General features: G+C 31.6%; 2 protein-coding genes across 2 annotated transcripts; both read right to left on the minus strand.

The window, feature by feature from the left end:
- Positions 1-23: 23 nt before the first annotated feature.
- LOC124833118 (vacuolar ATP synthase subunit H family protein) lies at positions 24-8,323 on the minus strand. Its single transcript, XM_047307505.2, has 12 exons — positions 8,188-8,323; positions 8,002-8,076; positions 7,708-7,833; positions 7,427-7,529; positions 7,276-7,348; positions 6,202-6,267; positions 5,951-6,068; positions 5,439-5,600; positions 4,939-5,064; positions 4,574-4,699; positions 3,398-3,577; positions 24-617 (listed from the first exon to the last, which is right to left on the minus strand). The coding sequence occupies exons 2-12, from the start codon at positions 8,029-8,031 to the stop codon at positions 369-371; spliced, it is 1,359 nt and encodes a 452-aa protein (XP_047163461.1). The 5' UTR covers positions 8,032-8,076; positions 8,188-8,323; the 3' UTR covers positions 24-368.
- A 2,193-nt stretch (positions 8,324-10,516) lies between these two features.
- LOC124833121 (protein DA1-related 1-like) lies at positions 10,517-15,348 on the minus strand. Its single transcript, XM_047307510.2, has 12 exons — positions 15,033-15,348; positions 13,999-14,144; positions 13,754-13,844; positions 13,128-13,392; positions 12,824-12,944; positions 12,591-12,674; positions 12,286-12,405; positions 11,954-12,166; positions 11,782-11,844; positions 11,559-11,677; positions 11,411-11,469; positions 10,517-11,322 (listed from the first exon to the last, which is right to left on the minus strand). Exons 2-12 carry the CDS (start codon positions 14,107-14,109, stop codon positions 10,973-10,975), a joined length of 1,596 nt encoding a protein of 531 aa, XP_047163466.2. The 5' UTR covers positions 14,110-14,144; positions 15,033-15,348; the 3' UTR covers positions 10,517-10,972.
- Positions 15,349-17,776: the final 2,428 nt, after the last annotated feature.

The following is a 17,776-nucleotide window of genomic DNA, read 5'->3' on the forward strand; positions in this document are numbered from 1 at the left end:
ATCAGTAACTAAAATACAATATATAACATTATAAACCTAAAAACATTTATTTGGTCCATTGACCCCTCGACTCATTCAGATAGCTCATATTTAACAATAAATGTTGTTCTCTAACAAATTCAACGTAACTACAAGCACAAGTTCGAGTATTTAATTACAAAACTTGTTTTATTCGGCAGCAGAATACTTATTTCTCACATAAAATTTGTTCTACTGTTGAAACCGAAATTTTAATATGCCATACACAATAAATTAATTACTAAAGCAATGAATAAGCCTTGTACACGAGAACCGACCCAATATTTGAGACAGCAGTGAAGTTGAAGGAATTAAGTGCATCCAGTAGGCCACCAACGTACAAAACAGAATTAAACCTGCAAGAAACTTGCGTACTTGGCACCTAGGAAAAGCCGCTGGATGCAGAGTAGTGCATTCTTAGTAACTTCAGCATTTTCATGGTTCATAAGCTTCATCACCCGTTCCTTGGCCTTGAGGTCTGTCACAATTATCCGTCCAGCAGGATGGTGCTGGATAAACTGTGAAAGATCATAACAAGCAACTGCCAGAGTCCTTGGATCACTAGAAGTGTCCAAAATTGTTATTAGGACCCTTAGGATCTGTAACAGATGAAGATAGTATTAATAAATAGTAGATGATCAGAAGAATGTTTAGGATAGAGGGTGCACGATTACACTATCATCATCTTTCCTTTCTAGCATTATCAAATGGCACTTAATATAGCATAATCACCCGTTCCCGCTATAAAAATATTTTTTCCTTATCAAAATGGATAGCAAGGAAAATAGTTTTATAGTAAGCAATTGTTCCTTTGAGGATCCACGAGCACCCTCAAAGGAACAAAACATTTTAACATTGATTTTCTATATTTCGTACAGTATAATGTATATTTACTTTGAGATGAATATCATATCTATTTAATTTACAAACACCAAAAGTATTTATCTAACACGATGAAATCAAGTAACAATACCGCTACACAGAACCATAAACTGTTTAAAAGTTATTTGATTTTACAAAAAGAAATGATATTGGACCACGGAATAAGTTTTACCGGCAACGCTTTAGGACTCAAAATGATAGTTATAAGGAATAAATTAATTAAACATATTTATCTCTTTTGACCATAACTTAATGACAAAGAAGAGATTCAGTCAGCTGCAATCATTTACAATGTATTAACGCCAATGAAAACTTGTTAGATTAGAAGATATGATTTGATGTTTCCAACCATTTGAAGATGAATGACTTAATGGAGTTTGCCTCAACCTTGATAAAGATTGGATGATTTTATTGTTTGAGTCTAGTTGAGTTGTAATTCTTAGGTTTAGAGTTTGTTTGAGTGAGGGTGTGATGCCTGATCTTGATATTTTGTGCTAAAATTGTTTCCAAAGAGTTTTTACACGAATTCACTGGGTCTAAAGGAAAGTTAAGAATTCAATTGATTATAATCTGTTTTAGAAGGTTGAAATGTTCATAGCTTGGTAGAAAACACAAGCATAGCATTTCAATCGATTAAAACAAGTTTTTAATTGGTTAAAAACCTGAAACTTCTGTTGAAAACCAATTTCTCACTTCTCAATCAATTGAAATAGGTTTTCAACCAGTTGAAAATATCAATTCATCGGAATTGTTTTCTATCTTCTTTTCTCTTCAAAAAGAAAACCCGAAATAGCTTTTTATCCAAAATTTTATTTAAACTTCAGAATCCTACTTTTAGTTGACCGAAAAACTATCTTTGGGAGTTCTCATTCTGAAAAATCTTTCTAAAGATCAAGATTAAGTGTTGCAACTCATTTTTGTTGAGGATCACCAAGCATTGCTTCTAGAGGGAGTTATTTTTTGAACTTAATTGTATTCAATTCCAAATTGCTTTCTTTGTTGTTGGTTGTTCTAGACTAGGGCTGTCAAGAAGGTTTTGTTGTGAAAAGGTTCAGAAAAGGTTGTAAGAGATCTAGTGGATTCAAGATCTTGTGTTGTACTAAATTTCTTGTAAGGTGCTTCTAAAAACTTGAAATTAGTCTACTAGTCTAATCAAGGTGATTCAACAACCAGATGCGGATGAACACTATAATTCTTGGTGTTATTCTCTTCTTGTCTCTTACAACTCATCTGAATTATATACATATTGCAGGGTTATGGAAAATTAAAGAACATTAAAAGTAGTATTTCTAGAAGCTGAAAATGGTTTGTTTATTGTTCAAAGTTAATCATTCAATCATTTGTAAAAACTTTCTAAATTCTTTTCAAGTTTAATTCACCCCTCTCTTGAACTCAAGCCTATTTTTCTAACAAAAGCGTCAGAGTACACAGCAATTATCAATTGAAATTCATGTCATGTCTGCACAGCTTGCAAAACACCATCCATTTTGATACCATCACAATTACTATAAGAAACAAAACATATATACCTTGCACAATCAACTACGTAATGCTGAGACTAAGTCCTATGTGTGAGGTCATATTCTATCACGGAACACATCAAGTAATTCCATACTGTCTTAAATGGAAAAGTATAAGAGAGGTATCACAGACACTCACATTGATATAGACACCGGACACGGCAACACAGGGGTGTCTCTGTGTGTGGTATGTAGTGTATTGAACATCATTATGAATTATTTAAATTCACCATCAAGAGTTACATAGTCAAAATCATCTATGAAAAAAAAGTTAATCAGATATAAAAATCTGAACATATTGTTACCTAAAACAAAAAATAAATTTAATCCATCTATCTAAAATCCAAAAAGTGAACAGAGAATCTAATTCATTTGAGACATTTCACCCCCTTCTTAATAATCATCATCGAAAAGAACACTCTAGCCGAGATTCATCTAAAGAAAAACAAACAAGTTCAAAAATTTCTATATTGTATAAAGATACGATAGGAGAATGAACAAAAACATCCTAATAATACATATATAATCTAAACATTCTTAATTATTTAGAACCTGTTCCTTATTTCTATAATTATAATAGATACTTAGAATAAAAATCATGGTATCTGCCCTTATTCACATTGTCAGACTTGTCATAGACCCAAAAATATGTTTTCTAAATTAGACACTTTAATACGTGTCATTCAGGTGTCGATGTCTGGTACATGTCATACACAGGGACACACAATTGAAGAGGTGTGTCCAAGCTTCATAGATTACACAAGCACTCTAGCCAGCCAGTTAGTATTAGTGCATAACCATTTCTATCAAGGTGAAACCCAATATGAGCACAATCTGAGAATACCGATTTTATACGAAATAACAGAAATTAGTACGGTCACAAGCAACTGAAGCCCTTGTTATTTCCTCAGCCTAAATTTTCATGTTTGCTTAAATAAGAAATAAATTAAAGCACAAAGGAAGAAATGCACATATACCTGGAAATCATTTTCTTCAAAGTTGGTTATATTTTCTCTCCAGAATAAGGGATCTTTGTGCATGGGAGACCAATCTAGATGGCCAAGGAGAACTTCTTGCTTGTACATATCAAAAGAACTTAGTCTTTTAATATTATCCTTAAGCCCTTCTTCCAGAGAATTCAGTGCCTCCAATAAGTCCTACACAAACTTTTCTAATCAATAGAAATATTGGGCTAACAATACAAAATAGGCTATCTCAAAAGGAAATGTAATAATAGAGGTTTAAAAGAGCTATCTATTTTTAAGTTTGTAATTTAAGATAATGTGATAAATCTCAAGCAATACACACACATATAGTTTAAGCAAATGAAGGAGAGAATGGAAAAGACACTTTAGAATAGTCAAAAACTGATGTCCGGTGAACCTTCCAGAATGTGTATTAAAGTTAGCAGCATGATTGGTGTATCATGCATAAGGGTTCATGTACACTTGTGCATTACAGTGCAAATAGAAAACAGAGACAACGCTATTGTTATGGCCAACACAAGAGTCACTGTGTAACCAGGAAGCAATGCATCACAGATTAATCAAATTTCATCAACCATGTTGTAAATCACAACTTATCTATTGAGTAACAATAAATACTCGAAAGGAAGCATCATATCATTCCAATAAGTAAATTCTGCTGTAACAGTAAATCTGACTTTCCTAAGTGCATACATCAAATGGTAAGTGCCATTAAAAGGGTGAGGAATCACAGATAACAGCAAGTGTATCTAACTGTTTTTGGTATCGGCATGACAACATAAGACAAGAATAATACATAATATTGCAAAGGCCATGTTATATAAAAACACTGACTATGATGACAAAAAAACTAAAATATTAGTTCTGATAGCAAATACTTCAATAGTAGCAAGATTTAAATAGAGGGCAACCTAAAGCACAAGACTCCCCGTCCCACTTGATGGGGTTTGGGGAGGGTAGGCATAGGTGCATAACACCTAATCCTGCAAGACACTGTTTTCAGGAATTGAACCTCTGATTGTGAGGTCACAAGACAGTAACTTTACGGTTAAAGTTCAAATAGCAAAAGGTATAAATCAAAAATATTTTTCTCTGCATGGCACCTGCTATAAATTTGCACACAAGTTCAACAGGAAATTAACGTAGTCTAGGTCTTAATTATCTGACCTCATCACTCCATGCTTGTGCCTTTAAACTCTGGACAACTTGTGGCAGCTGAAGGTCAACCATCTGAGCACCCAATGTCCCTTTTGACATCAAGTTCTTAAGAGTCAGCACAATAACTCTAACCACCTTGTAAATCAAGTGTACCAACATTAGACTGCTATGCCAGAGAAAGTTATAAACAAAAAATATCTACTTGCTACTATTACAGACAGAGATATAGCAGAAAGTTAATACAAATTAAGCTAACAGCTATAAAAGAACAATAAGTCTGAAACTACTGATGATGTTGTAAGAAATAGAGAGATGTGAACAACATTTTGTTTATAAGAGAGAAATGAGATGTAGATAAATTCAATAAGCAATACCTTCTCTTTTGTAGAGCTCTTAACAACATCAATAAGTCGAGGAAGAGTCCTTGAAGTAGCCAAATATTCAATTGCTGGCTCATAATAGGATAAGAGCCATATGCACAGACATGTTTCATAAAGAAGCTGTTACAGAGGAATTTATCAATTAAGTTCACTTTGTCTATCCTTAAAAAATCACCCACGAAATCTAAATAACTTCATCAATAACATTTTATTTTTTTTAGTGATAATTCAATTTAGAAGCCAACATATCTGAAATCAGAAATCACTCTATCAATGTTGATCAAAACAATCATTATTTGGTAAAAAGCACCAAGCATAAGTTATCCATGTCTTACTAAATGCAATACAGACTCTTCGATTTCTAGCAAGTATTACAGGCATAGCTAGATATACCATGCTTACCCAAGCACACCTATCCTATTGGTAGGCCAACTACGGAAAAATTCAATTACTCATATTTTCAGATTCTCAGAGGTAGATTCCGACAAACTTACCTGAATGGACTGTTGTGTGGATGCTGGTGAAATCAATGGCACAAGTAACTTGACCCCATCTGCCTGAACAAAGGAAGACCTAACCACAGGTTCCTTAAGCAGTGTTGCTAGGCAATTGATAGCAGTTGGGACTCCACGAGTAGGATGAAAAGGTTTCTTCAACTACAAATTTAATAAATCAATCATAGATGAACGTAAGAAAGCATGCATATTTGGTAGAAAGGGATCCTTAACATCTTCAGAATATTTCATAAACATCCTATTTATCTGAGTTCAATCTTAATGAGTCTAGTTTAATTGATTCAGTGGTACAATTTATAACTTAGTGTTCACGTTCAGAAAATAATGCCACACTTGTGCAATCACAAATCTAACTTAATTTTCATACACGTCAAGTGATTGTGGCAGCTTCCTGCCTAAGTTGATAAGATTAGTTGCATTGTCAACATATATGTGAATTACTATTATCCAGTGGATCTAGAGAGATGGAAACAATTTTCAGTATCGCATACCTGTTCACAAAGCCATTTTACTAATCCTATCAAAACATCATCAATAGTGGTAAATGGCTTCTTTCCATTTGATGCTTCTCCATTAGACACAACACCATTCTGATTTTTTGGCCTGACACTATTATCAGAAAAGGGTGAAATTCTGTAATAACTTGTAAGGCAATAACTTATACAGCTTGAATCTGATATTTAATCAAAGTCTGAGAAGTTTTTTAGAATTAAAATGTGAAAAGATCTCGAGTTTGTATTACCTGACAATTAAAGCAAGGATCTTACAACTTTTCTCTTGAATGAACCAATTTCCTTTCCAGAGCAATCTGCAAGATGGATAAAATTCTTTTTTCTCATTTTTTGAATATCATAAATTTGAAGTACAAAGAAATTTTCGAAGTCCAAGACAATGACATGACATTATATAAACAACAAGTGTACATAGCATTTGATCTTCTGTAAAAGAAATGACAAAGAAATGTAATTAAAAGCGACTGACTTTCAGTTTCTCTGTTCAAAAGAAAGGTATAATATTAGACTACAGATGACCATATAAAGCATAATCTTCCACAAGAACTATTTTACATACACTCAGATACTATCATCAATGGTTAGACTCCCTGCAAAGAAAATTCTTAAAACCGTTTTGCTGAGGCTTAAATAAGTTTTAGGTCTAGTATATATATGACTAATATTTGTTTTAAGTACCCAATAAAAAAAATTAAAATTGGGACCTAATAATATATAAATTTTGGTTTAAATCCCTAACATATTTTGTCCCCACTATTACATTGATTCTTTTAACTGATCCCTAAAGTATTTTTTCTATCTTTATTTTGAACTTTCAACCTATTCTATTATCATGACAGCCGATAGTTTTCCATCATATAATGGCGTATCCTGTCATTATAGTTATCCATCATATAATGGCGTATCCTGTCAATATAGTTAATAAAAGGAATTTAATGTGCACCATCACTCAATGGGAAACATATTTCAACCTAGCAACACATGTATTATAGAACTAGTAGGTATCAGAATGGACCAAAATGTTTAACTTGTTATTTGAAAAACAAAGTATCGGGTACTCAACACAAAAATCAGCTATATATTAGGAATGTGGAACTTATTTAAACCTTTGGCTGAAGTAATGAACACGGTAACAAATACATTTTATTTGAAACAAAAATGCTGAACTGTATATAGTGTATTAATGAGAGATTTTAATGTGTGTGATAGATAAACATACACTGTACATGAGCTAGTCTCACCTCCAAAACAAAGAAATCTAATAATTAATTAGAACAAAAAAACATATTTGAGTAAAGACTTAACTTAGGAAAGGCTCATAAGTATCTTCATCTGCAAGAGTACTGTCATGAAACAGTCTTGCTCTCTTGGGGTTTGCTGCAAAAGATAATTTAAGGTTGTTACACTGTTGACAAACAAATGAGAGAAAAAAATGGACCAATTTCAACAATTTACCTGCAAGCATTTCATCTATCAGTGCCAAAACATACTCTACAGTATCTTCCTTGAAAATATCACGCAGAACACGAACAAACACGCGAACATACGAGGGACCATCCTGCCACACAACGAACAAGCTTGCACTTTCAATACCAATAGACAACAAACTTGGGAATCACAAATTGAATCCACTTCAAATCAAAATCGCAATCAAATCAAGTTTAAAAGTTCAGCACAACAATTAACAAACTATAATTTACTATTACTTTCCCAAAAAAAAAATTGAAAAAAATTACATCATCGAGCAACTGTGCTCTGTGACTCTCTGATCGGTGATCATAGCGCCTTAAGAGCTGAAGGCTGGTGCTTGAGATGAGCTTCGTGGACATATAGGTCTCCCATGGAATGTCCCTACTCAGAACCTTCAAGAAAACATGACACAATGCCAGTGAAGAAATTCAAACCACATCGAAAACCAACAGAATAAAATGCACGAGAACTAAATCCAAACGGAATCGAGCACAATCGGTACTTTGCGATCAGATCGAGGAACGAAGAAACTAATAGAGAGGAAACGGATCAGAAATTACCAGTTCGGTGGTTAATTCGGCCTGGTCCATGGCAACGGGAACCCTAGAACTCGCTCGGGAAAATTAAATTTGGTACTGCGAGAGCAGAAGCGAAATCCAGTGAAATGAATGCAAGTGACGGAGACACAAGTGAAATTGCAATGAAGAAAAGTGAGAAAGTGAAGAACCAGATGAGGATTATTTTACCCGCGATTTGGTGGTTTTTGGATTTGTAGCAGAGAGACAGAAGTGAGAAGGAGAAGGAAATAGATCAGTTTTGGAATCACATATTGGTAAGCATCCCTCGCCACGACCATGCTACAGTCATGTTCATACTGGTCCACGTGCCTGCCTATCTGTTAAATTTTTTATTACCGATAAATTTCTATATTATTATTTATATATAATTATATTTTTATTTTTATTTTTAATTAAAATAATTATATTTTTATTTTCATCTTTATATTTAATTATCTTTTAAGTTAAAATAACAGATTTTATCTTTCTAAATCATTGTTTATTTAAATTCTGTTATTTTTTAAATTAAACGAATTATCTATAATAAAAAAGCGGGTACATTTTTAACAATTATTTGAATTAAAAAAATAGTTATAAAATTAAAAGTTAATTTTTTATTCAAATTTTAGAAAAACTGTCATAAAGAAGTAAAATTAAAAAATAAATTCCCTCCATTAATGTTATAGCAAAAATTTTATTAATTATGAAATGATTTTTAATTATTAAAATAAAAATATAATGTAATTTTTAACTTGCAAAATATAATTTATAAATAATTTTTATGATTTTTTATTGTAAAAATATTTTTTTATTATAAATAATCATTTGAATTTAAAAATTTAATTATTAAAAAATAAATTAAAAATAATTTTTTATTTGAATTTAAAAAATAATTATTAAAAAGATAAAATTGAAAAATAAAATCTCCTCTGTAGATAGTAAAAAAAATCATTTTCACACTAAAAAATCATAAAAATTATTTAAAAAGTATAAAATAAATTTAACAAATTGTAGTGCCCGCGTACAAATCACAGTACCTGAACATCATTCTCAATTTCATGTTATCACATGTCATTATCTTTATCCATCTTCTCTTAAAAATTTTCATCATTTTTAGAAATTAATTGCACCGTGAAATTGAGGAATTAGGGAATCCTTTAAATCGATTGGATTTTAAAATAGTGTAAATTTTTATCAATTTTATAGAATTATTCATTCTATTTTTTTATTTTTAGTCATAAATCTTAGTGAAAACGATTAAGAGAAGTGATATCTTAACTTAACCTATAATATATTGAATTTTTGTTTTGTTGGATACTTTGCATTTCGTCTTTAGTTGTGAGTAACTCAATTCATAAAGTTGTCAACTTTTAGCTTTAGAAAATAACTATTTATGATAATAGAAGTTAGTAAAAGTCAAAAAAAAAAAATATTATTGTTTCATGCTTATAATGTTAATGAGAAGACTATGATAAATGGATGAGGTTTTGAACACTATTTGTAAAGTAATTGTTATGTTGTGACCGGATTGCTATGTTAGAAATGAATGAATTAAATGTTTTGATCTAGAATGATGATGAGGATAGAAAAATAGTAAGATATTCTTCACTTTGGACCAAATCTTCACGGATTTGCTTTTGGTACCACTCCAAAAACCTCTTACCAATGGAGTATATAAACTCATATCTGCATCTTCTTTTAACTGATGTGGAATGTTGTTTGTATCCCAACATTTTAGAAATTGAAAAGGCACTTTAAAAAGGATTTTTATTTATTTATGAAGGTATTAATAGTTCTAAACCATTTATTTATTGTTAATTTTTCTTGCACACGTAGAAAGTATTGAATATTTTATGAGCTATCATTGCATAAAATATAAGCAATATTTAACAATCTACTATTTTATTTTAGTGTGTTTGGATAAATAATTTTAATTTATTAAGATAAAATATATAAGGTGTGTTCAATAAGTTGCCGTTAATAACATGATTATCAAAATTTGAAATGGAGAGCATGAAGGAGATAAAAGCTGTTAAAATAGAATTGATGATTCTGTTCGTTAGATCTCACGAAGGTGAATTGTAGAGAATTCATGAAATACATAACGGACTTCATTTCATTGCAACATTGTTTATTGCTTTTCATATTGTGAGGTTGGACATAAAAGAAATTTCCATCTAGGTTTGGATTTAAATGCAATTCATTGTGTAAAAGATTAGCATTCTGAATTCAAGATAGAGCAAGAAAGTTTGGTTTTGAAAGGTGAAAGATTGTCCCAACGATTTGTTATTGATTTACATTCAACAAACGAAGCACAACCTCTTTTTACCTCTTTTATTAAGATAATCAAAAAAAGACATTAGCTTGAAGACTACGACAACTTAATAACTTTTTCATAATAAACTATGTGTCACTGTTTTATTGATTCATATATTTGAAACGGATTAATCACGAACTATCACGGTGGTAAAAAAGTTGTCAAAAAAATTATTAAAATGACTTTTTCCTTCGCAGAGAGTAAATAGAAACTTAAAATCCTGTGCATTTTCAACTGCTGCAAGGTATTTTGTAACACATATAGAATATAAGAGACAACGTTTATCTGGAAAGAAAAAGAGAAAAAATATACTTTTGGCAACCGGAGACTAACAGGAGCCTTTTTGATTCCTTATTTAGTCCGGTGTAATGTCAAAATTATATACTTTTTGAATCTTTGCATCCTATTTAATTTAAATGAAAAAGCTGATATATCGGTTGCTGTAGAGGAAAGAAGATTGTATCATGTTTCTCCATTTGGTTTCTCTAAGTGAGTCCATCCTCTAGAGAGAAAGTAAAAAGTCTCACTCATTGATGAAAATAACCATTGATATCATATGCTTGTGCATAATATTTCACTAACTCCTAAATTTTCTCATCAACAGTTGAGATTCCTTACTTTATTCATGAAAATGAATTGCTCACTCTGAACCGCTTTTCAATATGGAAAACTACCAGTCATTCGGATATGGTCAAGGGTCCTTTTAAGGCCATACTTGAGCACTGCCTGGTTACCCTCTCTGAATCCATCTCCATAAGCTGATGAACTATCTGACTCAATCTGGTGTTTGAAGTATTCACCAAGTTTCTTCTCAAAGTCAGAACGTTTGCCCTTCTTAGACGATGCAGAGGATGAAGGTGAGGAGGAGGATGAGGAAGAAGCAGAAGACGACGATGATGGTAATGCACCTTCATTCCCAGAGCTGGAATAGATCTCTGAATCTAACCACATATGAGCCAAGACTTGGCAAATTCCCTCTTCAACTTCTGGCCTCAGATTGCCATAGCCTGCCATAACCCCACAAATCTGTCTAATTTAGCGCTATGAAATGAAAATACAAATTTTCCACATTGATCACATGAAGGATGATGGTACCTTTAAGTCTAAGCCACGCATGCATCATTTCGTGAGCCAGGATTGATCCAGTCAATAGCCTATGAACATAAAAAAATCTTGAATTTATACAGTGAACTCCAAATGCAAACACTCGAGTTCATAAAAATAGTAGGCATCAGAAGGATACCTGGGAAGGCCATACAAAACAAGTATGGCTGTCACATCGCATCGACGGATCAGTCTAAAAGGCTCAGTTATCATATCTATGAGCTGGTATCCTGCCCCTATCCTTGGTCTCCTTAAAATCTGGAATTACAAGAAAAGAGTATAAACCACTGCTTGATGAATAGAGATAGTTTATTGAGAATTTAAACCATTAATGAAGATTGAAATTAAGAAGAGATCTCTACAGTGGGAACAGTTTGCTCTTCAGACAAGCAAAGTCCTCTAGTTTCAGGTAAGTGGTGATGACCCTACACTCAAAAAGCAATGCAAAAATCAGGACAATAGAAGGGTATGATGTAGAGAAGAGAAAATGAAAGGAAAATTTCATGAATGAATGTTCAAAACGTTAACATTTACATTCTTCTCTCCCTCCATGGCTTCGTTCAGTGCTTGTCTCTCAACCAAAAGCATAGGAATTTGCTGCTCTATCTTCATATGTAAGCCTTCATAAAATTCTTGTATCTCAACATAGAGAGGTTGGCATTCATGGGTATCCATGATAGCTGAGTCAAGACACTCCAGACACAGCTTTCGGCCATCATCAAGCAACAGATATTTGGCATCCACTGACTGCATTGATTGGAAAGTTTCATATCAGATATGAAAATGCAAAAGAAAGACAGAGAAAGGAATGAGAAATGGGATACACGAACAAATGATCACATGTTTTGGAGGCCGTTATAACTGACCTCCATTCTTTGACAGCTACAACAACGAGGAGTTCCATCACGCTCATGCGATGGGCAATATTTTTGTAGCCAGAAAGGATGTGCTCTATACTCAATGAGGCCACCTGAGTTTGGTGGGATCTGCAATGAACAGTGTGTAAAATGACTTTAACTTTGAAAACGGCTCAACATCCATAGTCTTCCAACAAAACACATGATATAGTGAAATTTGTATGCCAATCAAATTTTATTGAAACCATTAATCAAACACCGGCATAATGAATTCACTAAAAATCTGTAAGAGAAAACTCACTGCCATTACTTACAAAGTTTTTGCAAACATCACATTTCGGATGATGCAACTCCTTATAGCAGGACTTATGATAACGGCCATTTCCAGACATTGAAAACTGCAAATGGATACGGATGTGAACATTATTTACAATCATATTAACAAAAAAAAGAAGCTAAAGATCTTCATTTTTGAATTCCAGAAGAAAGCTAAATGTGTTCAAATTGAGTTTCATGAAGCATATAGCAATCAACCCAAGAATCTAACCTCATAATCAGTGATTGGAAGTTTGCAAGCATGACAACAAAAACATTCGGGATGCCAAAAACCTCCCATGCAACTCAAAAATCTTCCACTGCCAATCTCGGCATTGCAACCAGCACAAGTTCTGCAAGCACATTTTGCAAAAACCAGGTTACCGCATGTGTTCCATTAAAGCAATTTTACTAATGAGGACAATAATTTGTCCCCCTCTGTTTACCACAATCAGTGAAGTTTGGCAATTTCCATATGTGGTATTTGAAATTGGGCTCTAACTACAGATAAAAGGTATCATCTTTTCCACAGGTACCTGTAAACAGGTGGGAATAAGTTTGCAAGAGGTTGAAATAAAGAATCAGTGTCAGATCGAGGAGGAGAACTGATGCTCAAACTTTCTTGAATTGCCCTGGCAAGTTGTTCATCTTCCTCAAGTTGAAATTCATCAAGATTTTTGTCTTCATCCTGTTGAATTTGAGCATGATGGTCATCTTCGTCTTGCTGAACTTCCCCAACACGATTGTCTTCCTCATCGTCAAGTGGACACAGTTCATCATCTTCAGATTCAGAGTCGTCCTCTGGTTTTGAGAGGCAAAAACATGAGGTATTTAGCAGGGGGAAAAAAATCAGGAATCCATTTCCAAACACAAGTTTACCAAATGAAATTTCAGATTCTTTTTAATGGACTCTAACCATATGAAAAATATGTTCAGTACTTTTTCAACCAAGCATCAGAATCAACAAATCCTGATTATGGTATAGATTAGAATTATATTTTAATTGAGATAATTGATCACTGACACCAAGACACTTAGATTGTTACACAAGAACTTAATAAATCGATATGCATTATGTTTAGAGTATACATTTTAGGTAACCTGGCACACTGAATTCCTGATTTTAACAAGATACATAAAAAAGCAAAAGCATAAATCTCACCAATAACTCCTTTCCCTTTCGGATCTGCCTCTGAAAGAGAGAGTGCTATTGCCCGATCAATTTCTTCTTTCTCAATTTCCGTCAAATCATCCTGCTCTCAGTTCAGACTATTAGAATTCATAACTTTAGACCAAATCCGAAAGGAACTAGTGCTATGTTATGTTCAAGCAACTATCGTGCTAGAAAATGACATGATAAGTTGAAATAATGATAATTTTTTTACAAGAAGCAGAAAGTGTGATTACCGCTGAATTATCATGATTGTCTGAATATCTGTCCTCTTCATATTTCCCATGATATCCTCCTCCTGAATATTTACGGTTGGATCCCTTGAGCAGTTTAGTAAACCAACCCATGCAATATTATTTGGTGCAAGTTGGTACAACCTCTTCTGAAACAGCAAGACCTCAAGTTCAATTCAATCTTCAAATGTAGCATGATCAGAACTATTGACGAATTAAAAGATCGTACACAAATAAATGCTCGAGGAAAAAATGTTGTGATCCCAAAACTTTTACCAACCAGTGCTATTTGAGGTATTACATTTGCATTGGCAAAGCAGGTATCATGAAGAGTAGATAGATCACGGAATAAAAAATCCATATCACCTCTTATTGTGGGAATCACATGCTACCAAGATTCTCAGATCCTAAACAGTATGACAGACCAAGGAAAATGATAAAAAGAAAAAGAAAAGGCGGGGTGGAGGTTGACAAATAAAATATTAAATGAATAGAGAGAATTAGCATGACTTGTAAGAAAGCTTGCTAAATGCATGTGTCTAATTTTCAAGGAAGAATGGCTAAGATGTTCTTCTGAAGACATTTTGAAAACGCAAGAAAAATTATATCCAATCAGCGGGATATTTGTGTGAACGATCAAATAATGTTACAGTTTCAGAAATAGATTAATCAATCAAGCAGTTCTTCAAGCAAGGAAATAAGAAAGGCATTGATTCCATGTCAAACGTACGAATTAGCTCAAATGTCTTCAGTTCTGCAGCACCGAAATCGCTCTTTCTTCTGTGTTTTTCCCTTAAAGCAACGCCCTATGAGGCTTGATAATGAATAGACTCAAATTGAATTGCTTCAAGAGAAATTCAAATAATTGGACATGCATAAAAGAAAAAACTTCCACCAACCCCACCATCTATGTTGTTGATTATAGATTGAAAAGACCGCAAGCATGAAGGCCCCCAGATAGACAAAAATAATATTCCAGAGCAGACAGGGGGAAAAAGGAGTAAAAGAAAGAGAATTTATGACAGAAGAAAACGCACCTTAAGGAGATTATGAATCAGCAGAGACAAAGGAATCGGATGAATCCCAGTTGAAGTACAGTTTGTGGATTCTTATTCCCATGAAGACACAGTCAACCACAGAGCAATAGCTATTTCTCTCTCTTTCTGTCTGTGACTGTGTGTGATCCTGGGACTAGCTTTTTGAGTGCAAAGGGTGAAAAGGGGAGTGCTTGGATGGCACGCAAATACAGGGAGGCGAAAAGGGATAAAAACTCTAATAGTGGATTGTTTTAAGAAGGGATGAATGCATTTTTATCTTAAAGGAACAGAGGAAAAGACGGATTGGAAGGTAGATATGGAGAATCAGAAGAAGCAGTTGAGTTTCAAATTCAATGTCACTGTTTACTCTGCCATGTGGGGTCCTCTACTTTTTTTTCTGCCACATTCCACCAAATGTCAATAGCAACATGAAGTATATAAAACTTTTCGGTGGCTTCTTTCACATGGGAGACCGGGACGGTGAAAGATTGAGTTTTTGTTTTATTTTGTTTCTGCTCCATGAGGTACTGCCTATTTCAGTCTTCATGCATGCCTTGTGCCGTGTCAATTCTGCCTTCATTTCTTACTTTAACCGAATACCACGTACAGTTAATTGTTTAAATTTAAATTTAATTGGATTAATAATACATAGCATACCATATAACATCAATCAATATTGTGTTGTATTGACAAAGTATATAACTTTAATTAAATTCTTCTGGTACGCGTTTTGAGAGAAATTAAGTTAATTATTTTATTGAATTTGGTATTTTGTTTTGTTTTTCAGAGTTTTCAAAATACACTAATGTCCTTTAATTATAATGTTTTTAAAATATACTAACTTTTTTTACATAATAAAATCAGTATATTTTGCGGACATATCAAAAACTTGATACCAACAAATTAATAAAAGATTTATATAAATATGAATATGAATAATATTTATATCTATATATCATACTTTAACCAAATAGCTAGAATTAATTTCTAAATTTAAGTATTAATATAATTAATATGTATGGACAAAGTATATAAATTTTAATTAATGACAAAAATAAATTCATTCCGTGTCCTCGTTCTTCTCAATAAATGTTTCTAATTTTGAAGAAAAATCTTTACGTTTAATTATATATATGGTCTTTATAGTGATTTTTTTAAATAGGTTTCTCACTATCTTTTGTCTTAATTAAATCTTTATTTTTGAAAAATTAAAGCAATTAGATATTTGTCGTTAGGTTTGTACTAACATAATTAAAAAGGGTGTCATGCATCACTTTGTGTTTTTTTCTTTAACTTTTTAAGTAATTTTATTTAAAATATCATGTGTCAAACTGACATTGTACTATACGACAATGATAGTGTCTCGTGGCACTAACAATGATACGTGTTATTGAATTAGTATCAATTTGGTCCTGTATTTTTATTTTGTCTCAATTTGGTTCCTGTATTTTTATTTTGTCTCAATTTGGTTCCTGTATTTTATTTTGTCTCAATTTAGACCTAATATTTTTAAGAATTAAACAAATTTGTCTCTTCCAAAATTTAAACAAAATTTAATTTGTATATAAATCTTTACAAATATTTTTTAAATTGATATTTTTATTAAATATTTTTAAAAAGATTAGGTTTATTTATATTTATATTTAGTTAATTATATAAATGTTAATTATGTTTTTTAAATATACCTATAAGAGTTTAAAAAAATAGATATAAAAAACTTGACACCAAAAAGTTAATAAAAAATTTATATAAATATGAATATGAATAATATTTATATATATATATATATATATATATATATATATATATATTACTTTAACCAAATAGCTATAATTAATTGTCTACATTTAAGTTCAATTGGACTATTACAATTAAGATATAAATTTTAATTAATGACAAAAATAAACTCATTATGTGTCCGCATTCTTCTCAATAAGCGTTTCCAATTTTGAAAAAATATCTTAAGGTTTAATCATACATATGGTCTCTCTTTATAGTGTTTTTTCTTAAATAGGTCCTCACTTTCTATTTATCTCAATTAAGTCTTTAATTTTGAAAAATTGAAGCAATTAAGTTTTTGTGGTGTTATTTTCCTACTAACACGGGTTAAAGAGCATGTGTGAGTGCTTTTTTTTATTAATTTTTTAAAAAACTAAATTATTTTTATTTAAAATGTCGTGTGTCAAACTGACATTGTGTCACACAACAATGAGAATGTGACGTGGCACTAATATTCCACGTGTTAAGTTAGGTCACGACATTAGTATCAATTTGATTCCTGTATTTTTATTTTGTCTGAATTTATTTTCTATATTTTTATTTTGTCTCCATTTAGTCCTTATATTTTTAAAATTAAACAATTTTATCTTTTTCCAAATTCAAATAAAATTTAATTTGTATATAAATCTTTACAAATCTCTTTTTAAATTGGTATTTTTATTAAATATTTTTAACAAAATTATGTTTATTTATATTTAGTTAATTATATAAATTTTAATTATGTTTTTTAAATATACCTACAAGAGTTTAAAAAAATAGATATAAAAAAACATGACACCAAAAAATTAACAAAAAATTTATATAAATATGAATAATATTTATACCTCTATATATATATATATATATATATATATATATATATATATATATATATATATATATATATATATATATATATATATACATATATACATATATGTATATACATATATATATATATACATATATACATATATGTATATACA

This window comes from Vigna umbellata, chromosome 1 (assembly GCF_029865625.1).
Source record: "Vigna umbellata cultivar VRB3 chromosome 1, Vumbellata_1.0, whole genome shotgun sequence".
NCBI classification, from domain to species: Eukaryota; Viridiplantae; Streptophyta; class Magnoliopsida; order Fabales; family Fabaceae; genus Vigna; species Vigna umbellata.